Source organism: Cystoisospora suis (genome assembly GCF_002600585.1).
Source record: "Cystoisospora suis strain Wien I chromosome Unknown contig_1653, whole genome shotgun sequence".
Lineage (NCBI taxonomy): Eukaryota > Apicomplexa > Conoidasida > Eucoccidiorida > Sarcocystidae > Cystoisospora > Cystoisospora suis.
In genome coordinates this window covers 45,314-63,782 of record NW_027154453.1, presented here as the reverse complement: position 1 = coordinate 63,782, position 18,469 = coordinate 45,314, and the positions used below count along the sequence as shown (strand labels likewise).

The 18,469-nt window shown below is 53.6% G+C and overlaps 3 protein-coding genes across 3 annotated transcripts; 1 reads left to right on the top strand and 2 right to left on the bottom strand.

Moving 5' to 3' along the window:
• Positions 1–1,524: 1,524 nt before the first annotated feature.
• CSUI_003661 (microneme protein mic16) lies at positions 1,525–5,474 on the bottom strand. The gene is made up of 10 exons (XM_068063857.1): positions 4,639–5,474; positions 4,347–4,511; positions 3,959–4,237; positions 3,536–3,784; positions 3,318–3,444; positions 2,855–3,107; positions 2,543–2,666; positions 2,233–2,445; positions 1,853–2,119; positions 1,525–1,755 (listed from the first exon to the last, which is right to left on the bottom strand). The coding sequence occupies exons 1-10, from the start codon at positions 4,901–4,903 to the stop codon at positions 1,631–1,633; spliced, it is 2,067 nt and encodes a 688-aa protein (XP_067924169.1). The 5' UTR covers positions 4,904–5,474; the 3' UTR covers positions 1,525–1,630.
• A 123-nt stretch (positions 5,475–5,597) lies between these two features.
• Positions 5,598–12,305, top strand: CSUI_003660 (cathepsin cpc1). Its single transcript, XM_068063856.1, has 9 exons — positions 5,598–6,203; positions 6,938–7,065; positions 7,243–7,416; positions 8,036–8,185; positions 8,391–8,726; positions 8,961–9,065; positions 9,854–10,576; positions 11,075–11,219; positions 11,600–12,305. Exons 1-9 carry the CDS (start codon positions 6,067–6,069, stop codon positions 12,084–12,086), a joined length of 2,385 nt encoding a protein of 794 aa, XP_067924168.1. The 5' UTR covers positions 5,598–6,066; the 3' UTR covers positions 12,087–12,305.
• A 1,274-nt stretch (positions 12,306–13,579) lies between these two features.
• On the bottom strand, positions 13,580–18,249 carry CSUI_003659 (uncharacterized protein). The gene is made up of 4 exons (XM_068063855.1): positions 17,099–18,249; positions 16,006–16,171; positions 14,855–15,073; positions 13,580–14,462 (listed from the first exon to the last, which is right to left on the bottom strand). The coding sequence occupies exons 1-4, from the start codon at positions 17,289–17,291 to the stop codon at positions 14,396–14,398; spliced, it is 645 nt and encodes a 214-aa protein (XP_067924167.1). The 5' UTR covers positions 17,292–18,249; the 3' UTR covers positions 13,580–14,395.
• Between the last annotated feature and the right edge of the window lie 220 nt (positions 18,250–18,469).

The following is an 18,469-nucleotide window of genomic DNA, read 5'->3' as shown; positions in this document are numbered from 1 at the left end:
TCCCTGCCGATCTGTGTTTCGTTCCGCGACAGAATGGGGACAAGGATTGCCTCGCTTCGAGCTTTGCGGGCTAACGGAGATGGTGTTCAGCGAACTTTCCCGATCAGCAGCCCTGCCGCGCGACCACTTCAGGAAATTCCAACCCGACGCGGTTCCGCAACTCTTCGATGCGTACAGACTCGGAGCGACTTCGGGTGTTGCAGTGCAGACTTGGCTCAGCATGGACCCAAGTGCCTACAGCGGCGTGCTATGCACCACTCTTCGGAAATGCACCGGTTCTACACAAACAGGTACCACAAGAAAGTGTGTCCGCGTTGCGCACGGCCAAACATCGTCCCAGTTACGCGGTGTGGCTACTGCGACCTGCTTCTGACAGACTCAGACATCCGCCTGGTGGGTCGAGATCTGTTGCGCGATTTGGTGAGTGCGCGGACTCCACACCACAGCCAGGCACAGAGGCTCCACGGAACAAAAGCTCCATCAGGCCAAGTGACAACGTGCAGCCACGTTCTTTCCGAGCAACTCCCTGACCCCGCTATTCGGCGTCCATTCAGGCCCGGAACGTTGGAGGAGCTATACAGATGCTACGAGTTCGTTGTTATCCGGTACCCCTTTCCTGTTGCGGGGCTTCATTTGTCCGCGGTCCCAAAAGGAACTGTTTACGACATCAAACAGCTTCGTCGCGCACACATTCCTCTTCTACAAAAGATGCAACAGCAGACCGCTGCCTTCGCGTCTCAGCTCGTGAATGAGCTTGTCGCCACCAGGGGGTTGGGGGGCGATGCAGCGCGGTCGTACCACGTCCTAGAAAGTGACGACGAGCAGCGGGACGTCACGGGCTCCCCGGAGAAAGTGGGAGCCGTTTTTTCTGTGAAGAAGAGTGCCCCGGCTGGAATACCGGGCTCTGGACCGGCACCACGCCGTATCATCGAGCTGCTAAAGAATTCCGTTATTTTCGGATTCTCGTATCCATGCGGTTTTGGACAGGTGAACATGCATGCAATTGCTCCACCGATTACCAATTACAACATGTTCGAGGCTCCATTTTTCTATCCCCTGAAAAAGGTGCTGCAAGATCTTCGAGAATTTGGCAGCGTGCAACCGTTTGAGCATGACTACGAATCATCCAGGTAAGGGAAGGAAAACAGCTCATGACTCCACCAGTGTTCAAGCGTCCCGCATCCCCCTCCCGGTGTTCAGAAGCGCTTTGTACGTTGTGCCATTACTTTCCAGGGTAAAGTGCGATTGTATTCTTGAAGAGATGAAGGAGGTCGACATGGTCGTAAGACGCGCTCTCAGGTTAGCACCCGGCCCCCAAGGCGAGAAGCACTTGTAAATCCGTCTTGGCCGTAGTACATTACGAGCCAGCGTGAACCCCTCTGCATACGCCGTTCCTCCAAAGAACACAAGAAACGTGATCCGTAGCTTTCCCAATAAAAAAAGTCTCCTGACTGGGCCAAACAATGTAGTTGATTTGATCATATAGAAAAACTTCCAGCAATCATTTCTTTGAAAGATAAGGCCACACCGTCGACTGCTCTCCTTGAAATAATTCACCGGATGCACGAAATGGAGCAGGCGCCCGGCATTACACGTACTGGACGCCTACTCTACGTCAAAAACTGTCTCTTCACATGTGCTCGCGTTGTGGCGCAGCCGCTGGGACTCTCCGAGAAAACTTGTACGCGAACACACTAACCAGTGCCAACACGGCGATCCCAACAGCTGCACCCACGTAGTACACGTTTGTTTCGCCTGAGAATAGAACACGGAAAGTCAAATCATTTAGCATCAGCCACTGCGGTCCTCGTCTTCGAAATGATCTCGGCCCGCGAGGAAAAAGCCGACTCACTTCTACATTCTGCGTTCTCGCATTTCCGCTGTTCCTCGAGATTTTTACAAGTACTCGCGTCTCCCGACAAAAGAGATCGGGCCCGTAGCTCGCGCGCGATGCCCGATTGGTTGGAGCCACACCGGCAGTCGCTCCAGCTGGTCCACTCGCTGTAAACGCATCCGCCGTTGCCACTGTCACCTGTGAGCAAAGCATTGAAACGAATTGCCTGTTCGAGGCCGTGCTGACGGTGACCCTGGGAAAGGACGCCTACAAGGGGTGGTGAGTCTGAAGTACAACGAGGAACCAAAGAGGTTCTCAACCATGGGAGACCGGCAGCCCGAATGCCACAAGCCAGCTGGCGAAGCGGCGTACACATGTCTCGGGGACACGTGACTTACTGCATGTTACGACTCCAGGGCACTCTTTCGTCTGCTGGGAAGTTGGCGCAATCGTGTCTAGTGCCGGGCAAGACTGAAGGAAACTGCCACTCGGCAGCTTAACCGGCATCTGCAAAAGCTTCCTTGAGCGCGTCTTTCTTCGATTTGCACCACACGAGGGAACGCAGGGTACCGACGCCCATTCTGCGAACTCGCCATACACGGCGCACATGTCTGCAGAAAGAGCAACAGCATACGAGCTCGCGAGGAAGCTTTGTCGCGGAAGAAACGAAGGCGGTGCGTGACGCCTGGGCTATCAGACCAAACCTACTAGCGGGGTTCATCGCCATGTCAAGCAGGTTCTTTGACAAAGTGGCATTTGCTGAACACGGCTCTGCCGTGATCCAGTCTGCCGCGGCCCAATCATTGTCTCCTCGGAAGCCCCATTTCCTTATCTGCAGTAAGCAAACAGGCGGGCAAGTCTCAGTCACGCCCTCGGATCCGGTCCGCTCACACGACGGCGCGGCGCTCAGTTGGACTCGGCACTTCCGGTTGAGGGAATTTGAATGTTTCAACCACACAAGTAGCCTACTCCCAGAATGCCACTTCCAGCTCCCGCGATCACACCATATTCCCTACTCACTGCTCGGGTGCGCTTCTTCCAACCCTCAGCCGGGTCGACCATCTCGCAGCTGCTCCATTCCTGCCATTCTCCCCACGTAACAGTTGTGTAATTTGCGGCTGGCTGGCTGAGCACGTCCGCGGAGATCCACACCGGGTCCTCCACCAAATCTGCACCGGAGCAATTGTGTAGAGAGCTGAAGACGCATGACGCTGTTTCGTTGTTGAATGCATACTTGAAGCAGTCCGTCTTGTAAAAAGTGCCAGGATCAGAGCTGAGCCGACAGCAAAAGCACAGAGGACGGTATGCTGGATCTACTACCCGCTCGGCGACAAAAGCTCCAACACTTTCATCACAAAGCACCAGTGTCTGAATGAATCAGCCTGTTGTACAAACCATCCGCCTTTCGAAGACCCTCGTCAATACTTTCTGGCAACCGGACAGCCCTGCTACGCCACAACCCCGCAGCAGTGAAAGTCCTTACATCGCTCCCCCACTGCTACGAAAACCCTCCAAACAAAGATCATTGCATTCTCGCCATGTCTTCACTTGCTCCAGCGTTCGCCCACTTGCAGTCGGGCACGCGCGTACACCAGGTCGAATTCCTGTGGCTGCAGGCAGTCACCAAAGTAACAACGCTTGTTCAGACTTCGAAGACCTGGAGTCAAGAACAGCTATAAAGCTTCCCCCGCAAACTCTTACCGCAACTTGTCCCCGTGTTACAGGGTTGGACATCCCACAGGTTGGGGCATGTATCACAGTTCGCATCAGACTGAGCTTCGCAGTGCTTGGGGCTTGCATGGCCACTTATCCAGCGGAATCGGCCTTTCAACCCATCACTGCACCAGCTGTCACAGGCCAGGTCATTCCAGTCTCCCACCTGGCAGGAGGTGCACGAGCTGTGATCGCCAAAGACCCCGGTAACAGCTATTTGCTGCTTCGACGAGTTGGCTGAACACAACACAGTCGATACTCAGACGAAAAACGCTGGTAGGGTCAGATGCCCAAACCCCTATAAATACAGCAGCTAGGCACAAAGCGGCAGCGCACCGTCCTATGTAGAGGTAAGCCGCCTTGCCAAACCCTACGCGTCCTTCGACGGCTCCCGCACAACAGAGAGCCTACCTTCCCTTAGACAGTCCTCCATGTCTTGCTGTGTCACTTCGCCTTGCGAAGGCATTAGAACGATGCAAGCCCCGTCTGCATCTCCAGCGTTCTGCACCCAGGAGAAAAACTGCCAAGGAGTGCTGGCACTTTTCGCACATTCTCGCCAAGTCTTTGTCCGAGGTCTGCTCTCGAAACGGAATTTACTCTCACGGCACCCCATATAAAGAGCGCTTTTCAAAATGTTGCTGCCGATTCTGCTGACCAACTCTTTCTTCCCCCAGTACACGCCCGGGCATTCTGCATGAGAAACAGACGAACGACACTAAGCCATCTTAACATCCACGTTTCCGGGGTCGCGCCGCTGTGCTGGCTGGAACACCTCTGTTTCCCACTCACAAAAGCATACCGTTTCTCTGCATCGAAAGGAGATTTACTGCTTCTTTCGACGAAGCTTGCTTTCCATACTGAAAAGACTTTTCGAAGTCAGCAGACGAGGTTCTGAAGCCAGATAACCGGTCGGGCGGAACGAGCACTTCGGCGTCCTGTTCCAGTAACCCCAGCTCGGACACGCCTGAAGAACACAACAAGAATCCTTCGCGCGACTCCGATAACAAGAACTCCAGAATTTCAGTGTCCTTCACCGTTCACAACGACGACGGCCTGGTCACCAGACGGACGAACACGACTAAGGAACGCACCTGGCGTCTCGGAGTCTGGCAAATGGAATCTGCTAGCGTCTGAAATGAGACTTGAGAAAGATGTCCGAGATAAAGACTCAACCCCCCAAAGAAGATGGTTGACTGATAGCACGGCTGTGAACGAAAAAAAACATAGCAGACTTGCGGAGAATGTCCTGGGCTCATGCTGCAGGTAGCCCCTCAACCTGTTTCCCGCAGCGAAGTACTTCCTGTCCCACGCGCGCTTGTGGCCCGGTCCTACGTGAAGGAATAGAGTGTCGCCCATCCCGAGAAACTGGGGGGGATACGTCCATGTGAAGATGACAGTCGACAGTCGCCAGAGAGCCGGGACACCGAACTCCCACACCAGCTGCTACAGGCGGTTGACCGATGTTTGAAGAGAAGGACTCTGCTTCCAGGTAGTCATCGGCTACTTTGTAGCGGCAGCTTCTTTAGCGTCGCTGGGGGACTTTCCAGCCCGGGAATCGAACGGCTCCGCCATCAATACTGGAGACGAGCTCGAAACAAACTAGTGAACCAACCGGCTTAACACTTGGACCAGCTGCCTCACATGACACTGACAAATGACAACACGCTCCGCCCAAGAAGCCAAGTCCGTCCGCCTCAGAAAGCTTAACCACAAACAGAAACATGGACGGGATGCCACGGTGCGAGCACCGGGGAGACATGCTCGTCCTAAAGTGTCCGCTTAGTTGCGTGACCCGCCATTACTAAGACGCGCGAGTCCGTAAACCAGGTGGGTGGCGAGGAGGCCTCGAATATGCAAACAGTACAGCGAAAAGCTGAGGGGCAGCTTGGTGCCGGCAAATGTCTGCGAAACTGTGAGGAGGGTCTCCCGTCGCAGGGCTGGTAGTCCGGGTGGCCCATGCCTTGAGGTGCTTTGCCAGCCGGAGCCTCACCGCCCCGCCGCGTCGCATGCTCCGGACTAGCGCTTTCTCGACCAATTGTGCCAGCCGCATAAAAGGCTTTGCTGACGTTACATCCCTTCACAAGTATAACCGTCTTTTCATCAAGGCGGATCAGGCATAGCCCTGAGGGTGCAAACTGGGCGCATTGTTCCGGCTTTTTTCCCGGGGAGTTCTAGCCCCAGCGGCGCCCGATCGTCGATTTACTTCATCGCCGTCGATACTGACGCGGTGCGATTCGCTACCTGGTCAGCATTGCGTAGAAGAAAGATTTTACACCCGTCATCTCCACCGGGGAGTAACTTCTCGGACTTCCTACCTGTGTCTTCACTTTGCAGTCTTCATTCATTTTTCTCCTCTGCCATGGGCTTTCTTGGCCACTGAGTCTTTCCTTCATTTGCCGTCTGCGCGGGGCTGTGCCGTTCCCTCGCCATAAAGCAGCCCTGCAGTGGGGTCTCATTGGCGCGGTGGGTAATTTCGTCATAGTTTCATCTCTGCATTCTTTTTCAAACTTCCCTTCACAATGCGGCATCGCCACGAGGCTTGTTCTCAAGCTGTGGTGTTTCTTCACACCGTTGCCGTGGTCTCTTGTTTGCTGCTTCCCCGGGTAGGAGCGGATTTGCCAGTCCACGCGACGTTGTCCGATATCAAAGGAGACTGGTGAGAAGTTTACTCTGTCCGATTTGACCTGCACCGTTTTGGTCCGGAGCTTGCCAAGCCCCCGGTTACTGGAACAGTTTTTCATTTGAATGCGCCGTCCACCCGCCCTTAGGTTTGCTACCGATTCCCTTTCGTGCGCTATGGCTCACTGAAGGGGGATCTGGCATCGCTTGGTCCTCACTTTTGCCCATGACGGACGTCTGTGAATCGGTGCTGACGTGAATAAAGTGGGGCTCCTGGGCGGGCGTTTTCTATTTAGGAGTAGTTCCGATAGTTTTTCTTGTGTGGCATTGCCTAGCGGGCCCCTCCACAACTGTAACCCGTGTTCATGCATGTGGCCTCAAGTGTGCATAATATCATTCACAGAGATGTTTGAATGGTATTTGCATCCCGGAAGAATCAGCACTCGTCGTTTCACGTGGCCCCTTTCCATGAAATCCTGCTCTCTCTTCTTGAACGTCCGCTGTTCTGCGACGTCTGTCATGTGTCGTCCTTCTTTTCCCTGACTGTGTGAATTATTTTCGTGGGATCTCGGGTAGGGATGGAGATTGCAGGCTTCCTGGCTGCGCCTGTCGTCCCGTACCCAGCTTGGGGTGAATGAGTAAAGACGACAGGCTTTTTTTCACATGTTGGCGCCATATGGGTGCCGCTGTTTTGGTCTTTTTTTTCTTGCATGCGGGGTAATCAATTCCCGTAGCAGTTTCGGTACATGTGCGTTCTTCATTTGCGTACAGGAGGTTTCACCTGTCGCCTCCGGTAACGGGCGCCGTCAATACCTGCGGATCGCCTTCTCCCAATACAAACACATCCAACCTTCGCGACGAATTGAAGGACTACGGGTCTTATCTCGAAAAGCATGGAGGTTCGCTAGCTGTCGCTTCCCAGTATACAGGGGTAGACGGGATCGTGTTCCGCTATACTAGGGTAGACGGCGCAATGTCATCTGCAATGTGCCGAGATAGCACCCGCTACGTGTGTGCGCGGGCAGTGGCGTTGCGTCATAGGAGGTAATAACTTGCTTTCTGCCTTGTCACTGCAGGGATACACTCTCAACTATACTTGTCCCTGACTGACAAGCCGGTTTCTTTTGCTTCTGTGCGGACTGCCGCGACTGTGGAAAGCCCTCATCGAGCGTCGTGGAAGGCTCTCGGTGTCTTCGATACTAAAGATCCGGCACGATTGTTGGGGAGCTGGACAACTGTGTATGATGAAGGTACGCCGAGCTTGTTGAACAGGCCTTCGTATGTGCTGATAGTGAAAGCTCTGACATGGATGTGGCCAGGATCGTAGAGACCTCTGCGATACTGTCAGTGCTTTGTTACACGGTATTTGCGTACGCTGTTCGCAAGCGTCGGCTGGACACGGCGCTTTGAAGAGGAAAGAGAGAACAGAAGGGCCCTTTTTCCTTCCATCCTTCTATGGATCGGTGTCTTTGCTTTTTTCGGTTGTCCCATCGATGACTGTAGAGCCTCGAAAAGGTATTTGTCTCATCTGGTGCCAAAGTGCTTCCTTTGTGTATATATATGTATATACAATCGAGCTATAGAGGTGCGCAGGCTAAATCATAGCAGGAGTGTTTTTGCCCCTGCGTACCTTCATGTGGCCCTCCGTCCGAGAGTTCAGACAATGCTGCGGAGCCCGGAGACATATGGGCGACCACGGTGTGGTTGACTTTTTAATCGACGCTGAAGTGTCTGGAATGCGACGTGTTTTCTGATGGGCTTGGATTTCCAGACCTATTACGGTAGCGCTCCTCGACGTGGGCGATAGCCTACGCGATCACAGCGGGAAGGAGTAACTGTTGTTGGTTCTCGAGTATTTTGTCCGTTCAGGTTTCGAGGTTGACGTTGGCGGCCACACACGGCTCATGGGGATTATGAAATACTCTCTGCAGGACTCGTGCACGGCGAAGAACGGAGATCTTGAGGACAGTCAGGGCAAAACTAAATGCTACGCTACTGACCCAACGAGGACCCACATCGGTGAGCATTTACGCAGGTTCCAGGGCCTGGAGAGTTGTGTGGTTACATTCCTGTTTGGTAGCACTGTGGGAAATCCGCGAAAGTTTGAGTGCATGCTGACGGGCAGCATCATCTGACACTAAGTTTTCATTCTATGCAGAGGCACAGGCTGAGGTCGGTCTCTCTAAAGATTCTTCGTTTGCTTGCGGGTGATGTTTCATTCCAGGGTGGTACATTAGCCACCCCGGAGCTGGGGGTGCGTTAAGGTCTGGCTGCTTTTTTGCTGAGAAGATTGGAGAGTCGTCACCAGGGATTAGCTCTGCATCATTCGTAGTTGTCGAGGAAGCTTCTGTTGGAGACGGGGAAGCTTCTGGAGACAAAGCCGCATCTCTCAGGGAGAAGGCGCCTGTCTCCTATCTCTCCCAAGACTATGTCAACCATCACAATGCATCACCTGGAGTCACTTGGCGAGCTGGAGTGAATTCGGTCTTCGCAAATATGCGTGCAAGCGATCTTTCTCGGTACATAAAGAACTTCGGCTTCAAAAAATTGCGCCGTGGTGGTAAGTGGTGTGATGTTGGCGTGGTTAGCTTTTTTGACCAGTGTACGTGACGAAGTTGAACGGCCGTTCTGGCGCCGGCTGGGCCTGCTCCTTTGTTCGGGTGGTGAGAGTCTCCCGTCCGCGAGGATGTTGCCCATGAGTGCCGATACGCTGGAGTTCATTCTAATCGATGCGCCATTTTGCCCGTAATCGATGTCACTTTTTCTCCCCTGAAAGTGTGTATTTCCCTTTCAGGAGAGCTTGACTTCCAACCCTCTTTCGTGCAGTCAAGTGCGGAGGCTGACAGCGCGGCCGATGAGGCAGCTGCTACCCAGATCTACGCTTGCCCGTGCAAGCGAGGTAAGTGGTGCAAAAGCATATGGCCCTCTCGAAAGTTGCTTTTTTCGATTCTGGACGTTTAGCAGCGTATCGTCATGTTGCTCTTATTTCGTTCTGATTCTGAACAGTGTTTTGAACGGAAACAGCCGCGCGCGTTGTGACGGGCGCCCCAGGATTGCTCCTGGGTAGGAGCTATATTGGGGGTTTCGCCAGCAAGTGCCTCGCGGTTCAGAAATGGCTTCGTGCAGCCTTAGTTCAGCACACTATCTGTGAAGACATGGGACTACACGCCTTCGACGACCAGAGGATTGCTACGCGTACGCTGTACCTGTACGTTGTGGTTAGTGCTTACCGGGGGGCAGGGCGCGAACTGCAGTATCTCCCGTTCATTCGAAGTATATTTTGGAGCTCGTAGCTTGTGCGCGCAGCATGTCTGACTGCTTTTTTTTTTCACCTCTCGAGCTTTTGTTCTCGGTCCTACCCTTGGCGTTCTCTTCTGTTGCCAGCCGACTGTAGGGGCGCTAGTACTCCATACAGTACATGGCTCTTCCCGGATTTGACACCGACTGTACTGTGATTTTACTGAACTAGCACCACAGGTGTTGTTCTTAACTTTCACCGGAGTACTGCTTCGAATCTTACGTACCTACTTGCATACACCGCGTATGCATTTGGTGAGGATTATGTCTCAGCTGGAAGCTGTGGGACGGAGCTTTAGGCTCAGTAGTTACTTCCGTCCTTGGCGTTGCTCTTGAAAACAGGCGAGCGCAGGGATCCTACCTGTTGTCGATCTTCCTGTTTGTCTGCAGGAGAGAAGCCCCTCGACACCCGCGAGATGGAGAATACCGATGACACGCTGATGGTCCTTTCCCCGGTCAGTGCTCTGCAGTTGACTGGTGATCACTTCTTGGCATCTATCAACGCCCACGGCCGTCTGCCAGAAGTAACCTCAGAGTCTGGATCTTCAGGAGAAGCGCAAAGCCATGCGGGTGGGACGGCGAATCAGTCGTTTCTTTCTCCTCCTGCGGAGAGGCCATTTCTTGGTTCTGGACCTCGTCAGGCTAACACCTCCCTGTCTCCTGCTGGCTCGTTCACAGATATATCGGATATATCTTCTACTTCTTCATCCCTTTCTCCCATACCGGGGGAGGTCGCTGCCTCGTCTGACTTGCCGAAAGAGTTCTCGTGGTCGGATCCTTTCCACGCGACTGCGTTTGACGAGGAAGTGACCAACCAGGGTGGCTGTGGTAGCTGCTATGCTGTAGCGGCCACGTACGCGTTGCAGAAGCGCTTTGAAATTGCAGCCTCCCGGATGCTGGGGAGGAAGGTGCGGCTGTTTCGTGAAGCAGTGAATGAGGGGAGGGGCGATAAGGCGGACGACTATCTACATCTGTCATTTTTGGGGGTTGGTGAAGCGAGCACAGTTGGCAGTGGGAGCCTTTCTGCTCAGTCCGTTCTTTCCTGTTCTTTCTATAATCAAGGATGTGACGGAGGCTTTCCATATCTCGTCGGGAAACATGCTAGGGATATTGGTAAGGCAGGCATATCCATAACGGTGTTCCGCCAAGCGTTCCCGTAGTAAAACGCTCGGACACGCTTTGTGTCTGATGGAGATACCTCAGTTGCCGTTCGTACTTGTAGGAACCCTTGGCTCCCCCTCTGACTCTGTAAGGAACCGCGGTGCAGCGAAACACTGTATGAGGCTTTCAAAAGTACTTCCGCACGAGGACGGGCGGTGTCTTAAGTGGTAAGCCTGATTCGTTCATTTAGCTGTCCCGGTCCCGAGCGTTATCGTGGCAGTGGCGAAGGGGTTTATGTCTTGTTGGACAGGACACTCGTGGACACGCGGAAACTAAAGGTCATTGTATACAATTTTTGTCATTGAGACGTTATGTGCAGTCTCAAACAAAGTAGCATTCGGCGTGGATTCCGTTTTTTTCTGCGTGCGCTTAGTGACCGTGTATGAAGGAAGGCAAAGTAGAGACGAAAAACAGCTGTTGGCGGCGAGTCTACTGTGTCCGTTTTCTCAGGCATTCCTCAGGCAACGTGCATGAGTTATCAGGCGTCACATGAGGTGGCTTGTCCGTTCCAGACTTCACAGCGGTCGGATGCAGATCAGCTCTCGGCTCTCCAGACTGCGGCTGCGTCGACTACTTGTGCTGAGCATGCGAGATGGTGAGAGAGATCGTACTGTGTCTCACCGAGGAACAGGATATCGTTACTCTTAGCTGACTCCTGCTCCTTGTTGTTTTTTTCGGGTGTACACGCACGTATGAGTGTGGACCGTTTGTTCGCATACATTCTTCGAAGGTCTGCGGACAAGTGACGCGAGGGATCTCACTGCCTGTGCCACCGGTAAGAAGCCGGGCCTCTACTGAGTTGCGCTGGCGATGTGTGCGGACCGAGTGACATGTGCAGTGCCGTGGCTGTACACGTTGTCATGTGCGGTGTGGTGCCCGTGTCCGTCCGTCTGGCAGTGGCGTAGAAGCTGACTCTGTTTCGTGTGGTCACTTCCGCACCGGTGGTAACGCTTGTCCGGTGCGTTTGCAATTCAGGTACGCGAAGGACTACGGCTACGTCGGTGGTTGCTACGAGTGTAATCAGTGCTCAGGGGAGCGCCAGATTATGGAGGAGGTGTATCATCATGGCCCAGTAGCTGTAGCGCTTGACGCGGCACCATCCCTCTTCGCCTACAACGCTGGCATCTACGATACGCAGGCGAGCCATGCACGTGTGTGCGACAACAGTTCAGACCAATGCTCAGGCGTCCTCACGGGGTGGGAGTACACCAATCATGCCGTCACGATAGTTGGTTGGGGGGAGAGCGAAGCTCTCGGTGAAGCTGGACCCCGGAAGTATTGGATCGTGCGAAACACATGGGGACCGGACTGGGGTACAAAGGGTTACATGAAGCTGGCACGCGGCAAGAACCTTGGAGGGATCGAGAGTCAGGCGACGTTCATGGATCCGGACTTCACCCGGGGACAGGGCCTCGAGGTTGCCAAGGCTATTGCTGCTTTGAAAGCGAAGAGCAAAATGTAGTCGGAGAAATGAGCGCTTTTGCGGTTGCTTGCACATGCGTGGTGGACATAGAATGCAGTTCGGCGGATGTGAGTTAGTGTGAGATCGAAGCGCGGATAGCCTTTTTTTCCATCCGGCAAGGTCTCTAGCGTCGTGAGGATTTGAGTTTTCGCGCTGACGTGAAGATTTCCCACCAGCGTCGCAGTGTGCGATGCCAGACACGCAAATGTAGTTTCCCTCCTTCATCCAGTGACGTCAATATCATGCGCCAACGCGACCCATCAGCTGCTTTTGCCCGTAGACACCTGAAGACGTTCCCGTCATCTGGGGTGGAGAACGGCCTAGTTTTCCTCAGTAGTGCGTGTGCTGCACTTTCTCGAGGTAGCTCACAGGAGGCTCACTCCTCCAACTTACGAAAATGTGACGGCGCAGTGTAAAAAACGTCATGTCCCAGTAAAGTGAAGCGCATTGACTGCTGAGCGATAAAAGAGGTCGTCATTTGGAAGAGATGGCGGTAGCACCTCAAGGCGTGATGCCGCCAGTGACTGTCCCGTCCTTAAACCGGGCCGTGGAGACACAAACATCCGGTCTCCCGCTCTTAGACCGGCCCATGGAGCCACAAACGTCCGGTCTCCCCCATGGAGCCACAAACTTTTGGCTCTCTGTTCCCGAGTGGGGACATCAATCACTTTTGGAGCGGAGAGCAACATGTGGTAGTCCGGGGAGTTCAGATAGTCGGCTCGCGTGGTGCGTGTGGCTGGCGTGTCCCAAGTTGGCCCGCGTGAGCTGAGCGATGCTTTCAGTCTAAAACGTGATCCTAAGAGGAAACACGCCCGCGAAAGGGCTCTTCGTAGCCAGGGCGACTTGATGTGCATATTCACACAGGTCCCACATTACTGTGAGAGGGCAAATTGATTCATGACCTCAGACCTGCAAGGCTGACATGTCCTCCCGAGGGCGCTGACTGCTATTTGGGTGGGGAGGTTAGCGCTTTTTCAGTTTGCGGTACTTGGCCTTCCTGCCCATGTGCACCGTCGGGTGCTCCACACGTGTTGGCCGCGGCAGCACTTTGGCTTTACTTCCAACATGTGATCTGCACCAGAGACCTCGATCTTGAACGTTTTCAGTACTTGACAACGGAAGTACGATTCCCGAAGGAACTAAAACACGTGCCCGTAATGCGCATGGTATATTCCCTACTAGCAGACCCCTCGGCTTTGCACCCGAATCGCTTCGGACAAAATTTCCAGTTTCGGGAGTGGTAAGCAAGATTCGCAGCTCTCAAAAGTAGAGTACAGAGGTGCCATCCGGTCGCGCTGAAACCGTCGGGGATGGGCCAGGTGACAGACGAAAACGCGGGACACAGAGAGCTTTTTGCCTTGCGTCCGACAATCAGTAGCCGGGGTTTCACGCAACCATTATTCCAGGTTCTCGTAGCGACACCGCATTTCTCGTTTCTGAGACACGCATAGCCGTAAAGAAGTCGACATCTCACCGGTCCTCTTCGGTGACTGTCGGGCACTAGATGTGGTTATTGTGAGAGACTTCCCAAGGTTTTCACAGGAAGCCACGCCGCGCTATACTACCCGAGGCAAACACAAGAACTAGGAGTTTACCCCTACCACACTTGCGCATCTAGGACGGGCAAAAGCGGCACCACGGTAAAGACACCATCGGTCGCAGGTGAGCCTTTCTGTCGCTAACACTGCCGTGGCGAACCACAAGTACGATACACGGGCTACCACAGCTACAGGCTCAGATCGGACCACTTGGTTTCACTGTGGAAAATGTAACAAACTAAAACAGTCAGAACTGCTTTGTGCTCGTGTCACTGGGAGTTCCACGAAATGCATCCGTCACTGCTCCATACACGATTTAAGCCCCCTGGGCACCCTATTGCCGACACCAATCCCTGCCTCACCTCGCTGATGCGGACACAACACTATATAATTGGTGGGCAACCGTCGCCGTCTCACGAGGTTGTGCCTTATTCCTTGCGAGCCTGACCAGCTTACCCCACCTCCGTTGAATAACTTGTTGAGTATCGAGGTGATTTGCCCCAAAATGCAAATATGGGCCTGCTGCCGTACAATTTGATGAAGCAGTGTGTGAGGCACACACTGGCTCTTGGCATTACACGGAGACATCCTCCCAGGCAAAGCCGGCTCAGCTTGTCCCCGGCACCCAAAGCAAATGTGAGAAATCGTGCGGATGTGCAGGGCCGGCTCTTTCTGGTTCTAGTGGAGGGGAAAACGCGGGCGACATCGCAAGCAAGAACAGAAGGCTGGGGCCGGCAGCCTCCTGAAAAAAAAGAAAGAGCCTTCAATTCCTTAAGAGGAGATGCCCGGCGACGTCCCCTGCACTGCAGTGACAGGGACTGCTCCACCTTCTTGGACGCTGAAGAGAAAATGAAATAGACAGTCAACCGATGCTAACACACCAGAAGCACCGGCAACATGGTGCTTTTTCAAGACTAGCCTGTCGTGATTGCGCAGATAATTCTCCACGCGTGCACTTCCTAACAATGGCTCCTCGTGATTACTTATTCTGAACCACATATGAATGCGCTGTGCTCCACTCGGACTTCACAATGACACCAGACTCTGCTAACTGTCAACACCCAAGCCCCGCTCTTGCCAGCCACCAGAAGACAAAACAACCGACGAAAGCGAAAAAAAAATGACACTATGGTTGCACACACTACAATGATGCAGCGCCCCCAGGTATCTGTAAATCGTCTTCTGTCTCCTGCTCTCATCACGGGCGCTGCAGGCGAATGTAGTATGTACCCGCGAGCTTGGTTGAACTTCTCCAACAACTCGTCTACTCGAGTTTGCCTTTCGTCAGGACTAAAGACGTCAAAGCGTTCCATTGCTTCTTTGACCTCCTGAGGATCAACAGTGACGATCTCGGTACCCGAAGGTTCTCCGCCCAGTGTCGGCGTACGTGAGTACGATGTCTGTCCTCGGCGGAGCTTCCGTTCCTCGGTTAGAATGAACGACATATGCCTGGTAACAAAGAAGTGCATACGCTCGCTGACATATTTCTGATTCACAGCTAGCTTACGTGCCCTAACGAGACTACACGACGCAGCTAGGACTCCTTGCGCGATGCCAAATAACGAAACTGGAAGAAAACTTCTGTCTCAGAACACAAATGCAATCTTCAACAGATGAACAGGCAGGCGGCCTCAATCCGCATCAGCCTGTCTCTAGTTGTTTCTCCGCTGTCGCGGAGAAAGTGTTCATAACTGACGGTTCTTTCCTGGCATCCAAAGTAATTTTTGCCTCCAATCTGGATCTGCATAGTGAAATAAAACTTCTTCTCATGCATTCCAGCAGAACAACAGGGAGGACGCCATACATGTCAGGGACCGAAAAACGCGTAGCTGGATCACGAGGACTGTCCAAACAGCGAGTAGCGTTGCGCATGATATGTGTGACTTCTTCACTACACGGTACTCTTCCCGAAACCGTATGGAGAACAGGAAAACTTTCGAATAAGAATCACGACAATGAGGTGTCTCGGCAGAGCAGTAGCAACAGCTCTTCCGAGAAAAAGCGAAATATTCCCGCCGGAACTCTCCCCTCCTGTCCCACATGGCACCCGAGCCACAGACTGACCTCCCAGGTAGAAGGAATTTTTCGATGCCAGCTAAACCAGACATGAAAAGCCTGCGAGGAAACTCATTCATTCCCTGCTGTAGTAAGTATGCTTCAGCGACGTCAGCGTGACGCAGAAGAATAGCCTTCCTGAGCTACCACGAAACTCCTGAACAGCTGAGTGGCCAGAACCTGGAACTGGACACTATACGCCTGGTCTCCGGGCGCATAACAGGACCTCCCCTAGTGCTGAGATGACTACGTAACAATATTCACTGCCTGCAAAGCGCCTATCTCATTGCTTTCCAAAGCCACTAACACGTGCGTCATACGCGTACTTTTCTTGTTCCCTGAGATTGCGGGTGTAGAAAGAGCGCAGCTGATCTTCGTCCTCCGGTCTCAGAGTCGTGCTAGAGACTGGGGGACTCCCACTCGGCCTGCTTGCACTTTTCCGCCGCGGTGACGTGGCACGGCTACGCGACTGCCCGTCTGATCCGCTTGAGACTACAAAAAAGTCATACCGCACATGGGAACCGGGAAACATAAGCGCAAATGACTCAAGTCTGTGCGCCTGTGTGTCCTCTCCGTGTACAAAGCGAAAACAGACCCTGTAAGAACCAGTTACGGGCAAGCACCCCACCTGCCCACTGTAGAGACTGTGAGCCACAGAGACTTGGCGCCACAAGCTAGCCTGCTACACCAACACGAGATCTCAAACTAGCAACTTGAAATTTGAAGTTCCTGCCCCAACAGAAATAAAACACGAAGTGAAGATACCAGGCCGCTAACGAAACCAAAAAGTTCTGACCCTCCCTTGGACCGTGCCTGTCCAGATAATTACCAGCAGCTAAGTCGAGAAATACCGGTCCTGGTTGGAACAAGAAAGCTCTCCTACGAGGCCGATAGTTGGGTACAGAAGAAAAGTTTTGCACCTAGAAACAAACCGAGTGACGCCGCCACGGAAAGAAAAGTAAGCACAAGAAAAGGCGACAAAAATTCTCTTACCCCCTCAAGTACCCACTCTAGACGGGAATTGACTTGCCCGCTAAAAGAGCAGTCCACACTACCACTCGCGGACTTGGACACAAAGACTTGCACGAAGACCCTAGCGCATTCCGAAACCTCAGCGAAAGGGAACTATCCAAATGATTCGTGGCTCCCAACGTTGGACCAGGCCGCCTCACTATGGAGGACACAGTTGTCAGTGAGCAGTCCAACACCGAGTTCACTGGCACTTCTATAGCTGGGCTGACTACGAATGTTGGTCGAACATGACACACCAGGTTAGACGATGGAGTGAAACCGGCAAGTCATGATTCCCGCCAAAGAATGGCTTCCGCAGTTGCCGAGCTCAATTGGGGAACGCCGCGCGAGCTCCTCAGATATCCTAGTGACTCCGTGGGACACAGCAGAAACTCCGCGACTACTTACTTGTACAAACTCTGCGGAAGCTGCATTCCTTGTTCATGGAACGTGAGGCTCTGTTGCTACCCTCACGAGCGATAAGGCGCGCTCTGCCACCGCACTCCGGAGTAGCAACAGTAGAGCCCTTGCCTATTGATGCAGAATTCAAGCTGAGATCCTGCGTAGGTCCCTGCCGGCCGAGCCGACACGCGTTCCCCATTGGGACACTACACGCATGGTAACCCTCACCCGGCAGGACGGCCGGCCGGAACAGCCAGCTCCCACGATCGCTTTTATGCAGCCGGTCGCTGTTTCTCACACTCCCACAAGCAGTGAAGATTATCAAACTCCTGTACACCCGTCCTTCGGCCTGCGTCCGCTGGCCGCCACCACAGAACAAAGTTTCCCAGCCTGGCTGTTAAAATGTACCTCGAACCCCGCGGACGGCGCTGTTCTTTCCAAGGGACGATTGCCGCAGCGACGCGGCCCCGACCCGAGAGAGGATCCGCCGAGAATATAAACTAGTGACTGGGAGAAACGACGCTGGGAGAGCGCACCGTGGCAGCATTGTCCCGTCAGAGACCAGGATGTTGATAAGAAACGACCAGTCTCGCGACGACACCACACACCTGAAAATGATGCAGACAAAAACTGCTCTCAGAAAAAAGAACCGCTAACAAGTTACCATTCTCGTAAAATGTACCCGCATTACGGTACAGCGAGCCTGGAATAATTTCCACACTCGGACACGTCTGCTCAAGCGGAAACGTGTCGAGTACAGAAAAGCCGCAGGAACAAAGCCAAGGGGCTGTTTGCCTTTCTGTCACAGGTCCAAGTAGAAAAATCGACTTCGGACTGGCGGTGCAGGAGTCGGCCAGCCGTTGAAACGGGACAGCTGCGCCTAGCAGACAAAGCAGAGCAAGGTTTCAAGAAACGGTGATGTGGACACGCAACCCAGCCACTGGAAGGCAATCCCTGAGGAACAGATGATGACCACTCTTGACCCGGAAAAGTGCAGCCAACGGGAGCTGCCGTGCTCGCGTTCTGAGAGCAAACGGCCAAGCCCTCCGCACCGTCAGCAGTACATGCATCAAAAGCGCGACCGCCCTCCTTCCACAAACAGAAAGGGCTTGAAAAGAAGTTAGATCTGCTGAACTGGTCGCCGGAAAGCCGTCCGTCGTAACGGTCGCGCGTCGGAGCGCCGTCCCTAGGAGCGAGTCGTATGGGTGGGAGGCCACACGACAACTCAGCAAGCGACACAGCGCCGACGGACTGAATCTACTGCCGCATGCAGAATCAACACCTGCATGCTGTATATGCTGTTGCCAGCTGAGTATCGGCGGGTGCTGGTCTCTGCTGCCAGGGCAGCTGCAGTATCGGCCGCCGGGTCTTCCAGGC

Bases quoted from the DNA above. Each gene is read 5' to 3' on its own strand.
- CSUI_003661 (XM_068063857.1), bottom strand. From the start codon at position 4,903: ATGGGCGACACTCTATTCCTTCACGTAGGACCGGGCCACAAGCGCGCG. The intron at 4,512-4,638 runs GTGCGTTCCTTA...TGTGTTCTTCAG, and splicing joins GCCAGACTCCGAGACGCCAG to GCGTGTCCGAGCTGGGGTTA. The intron at 3,445-3,535 runs GTAAGAGTTTGC...GACTGCCTGCAG, and splicing joins TAACACGGGGACAAGTTGCG to CCACAGGAATTCGACCTGGT.
- CSUI_003660 (XM_068063856.1), top strand. From the start codon at position 6,067: ATGCGGCATCGCCACGAGGCTTGTTCTCAAGCTGTGGTGTTTCTTCAC. The intron at 8,186-8,390 runs GTGAGCATTTAC...GTTTCATTCCAG, and splicing joins CCCAACGAGGACCCACATCG to GGTGGTACATTAGCCACCCC. The intron at 11,220-11,599 runs GTGAGAGAGATC...TTTGCAATTCAG, and splicing joins TGTGCTGAGCATGCGAGATG to GTACGCGAAGGACTACGGCT.
- CSUI_003659 (XM_068063855.1), bottom strand. From the start codon at position 17,291: ATGGGGAACGCGTGTCGGCTCGGCCGGCAGGGACCTACGCAGGATCTC. The intron at 16,172-17,098 runs GTAAGTAGTCGC...ACTTTTTTGTAG, and splicing joins CTTCCGCAGAGTTTGTACAA to TCTCAAGCGGATCAGACGGG. The intron at 14,463-14,854 runs GTACATACTACA...TTTTCTCTTCAG, and splicing joins AAGTTCAACCAAGCTCGCGG to CGTCCAAGAAGGTGGAGCAG.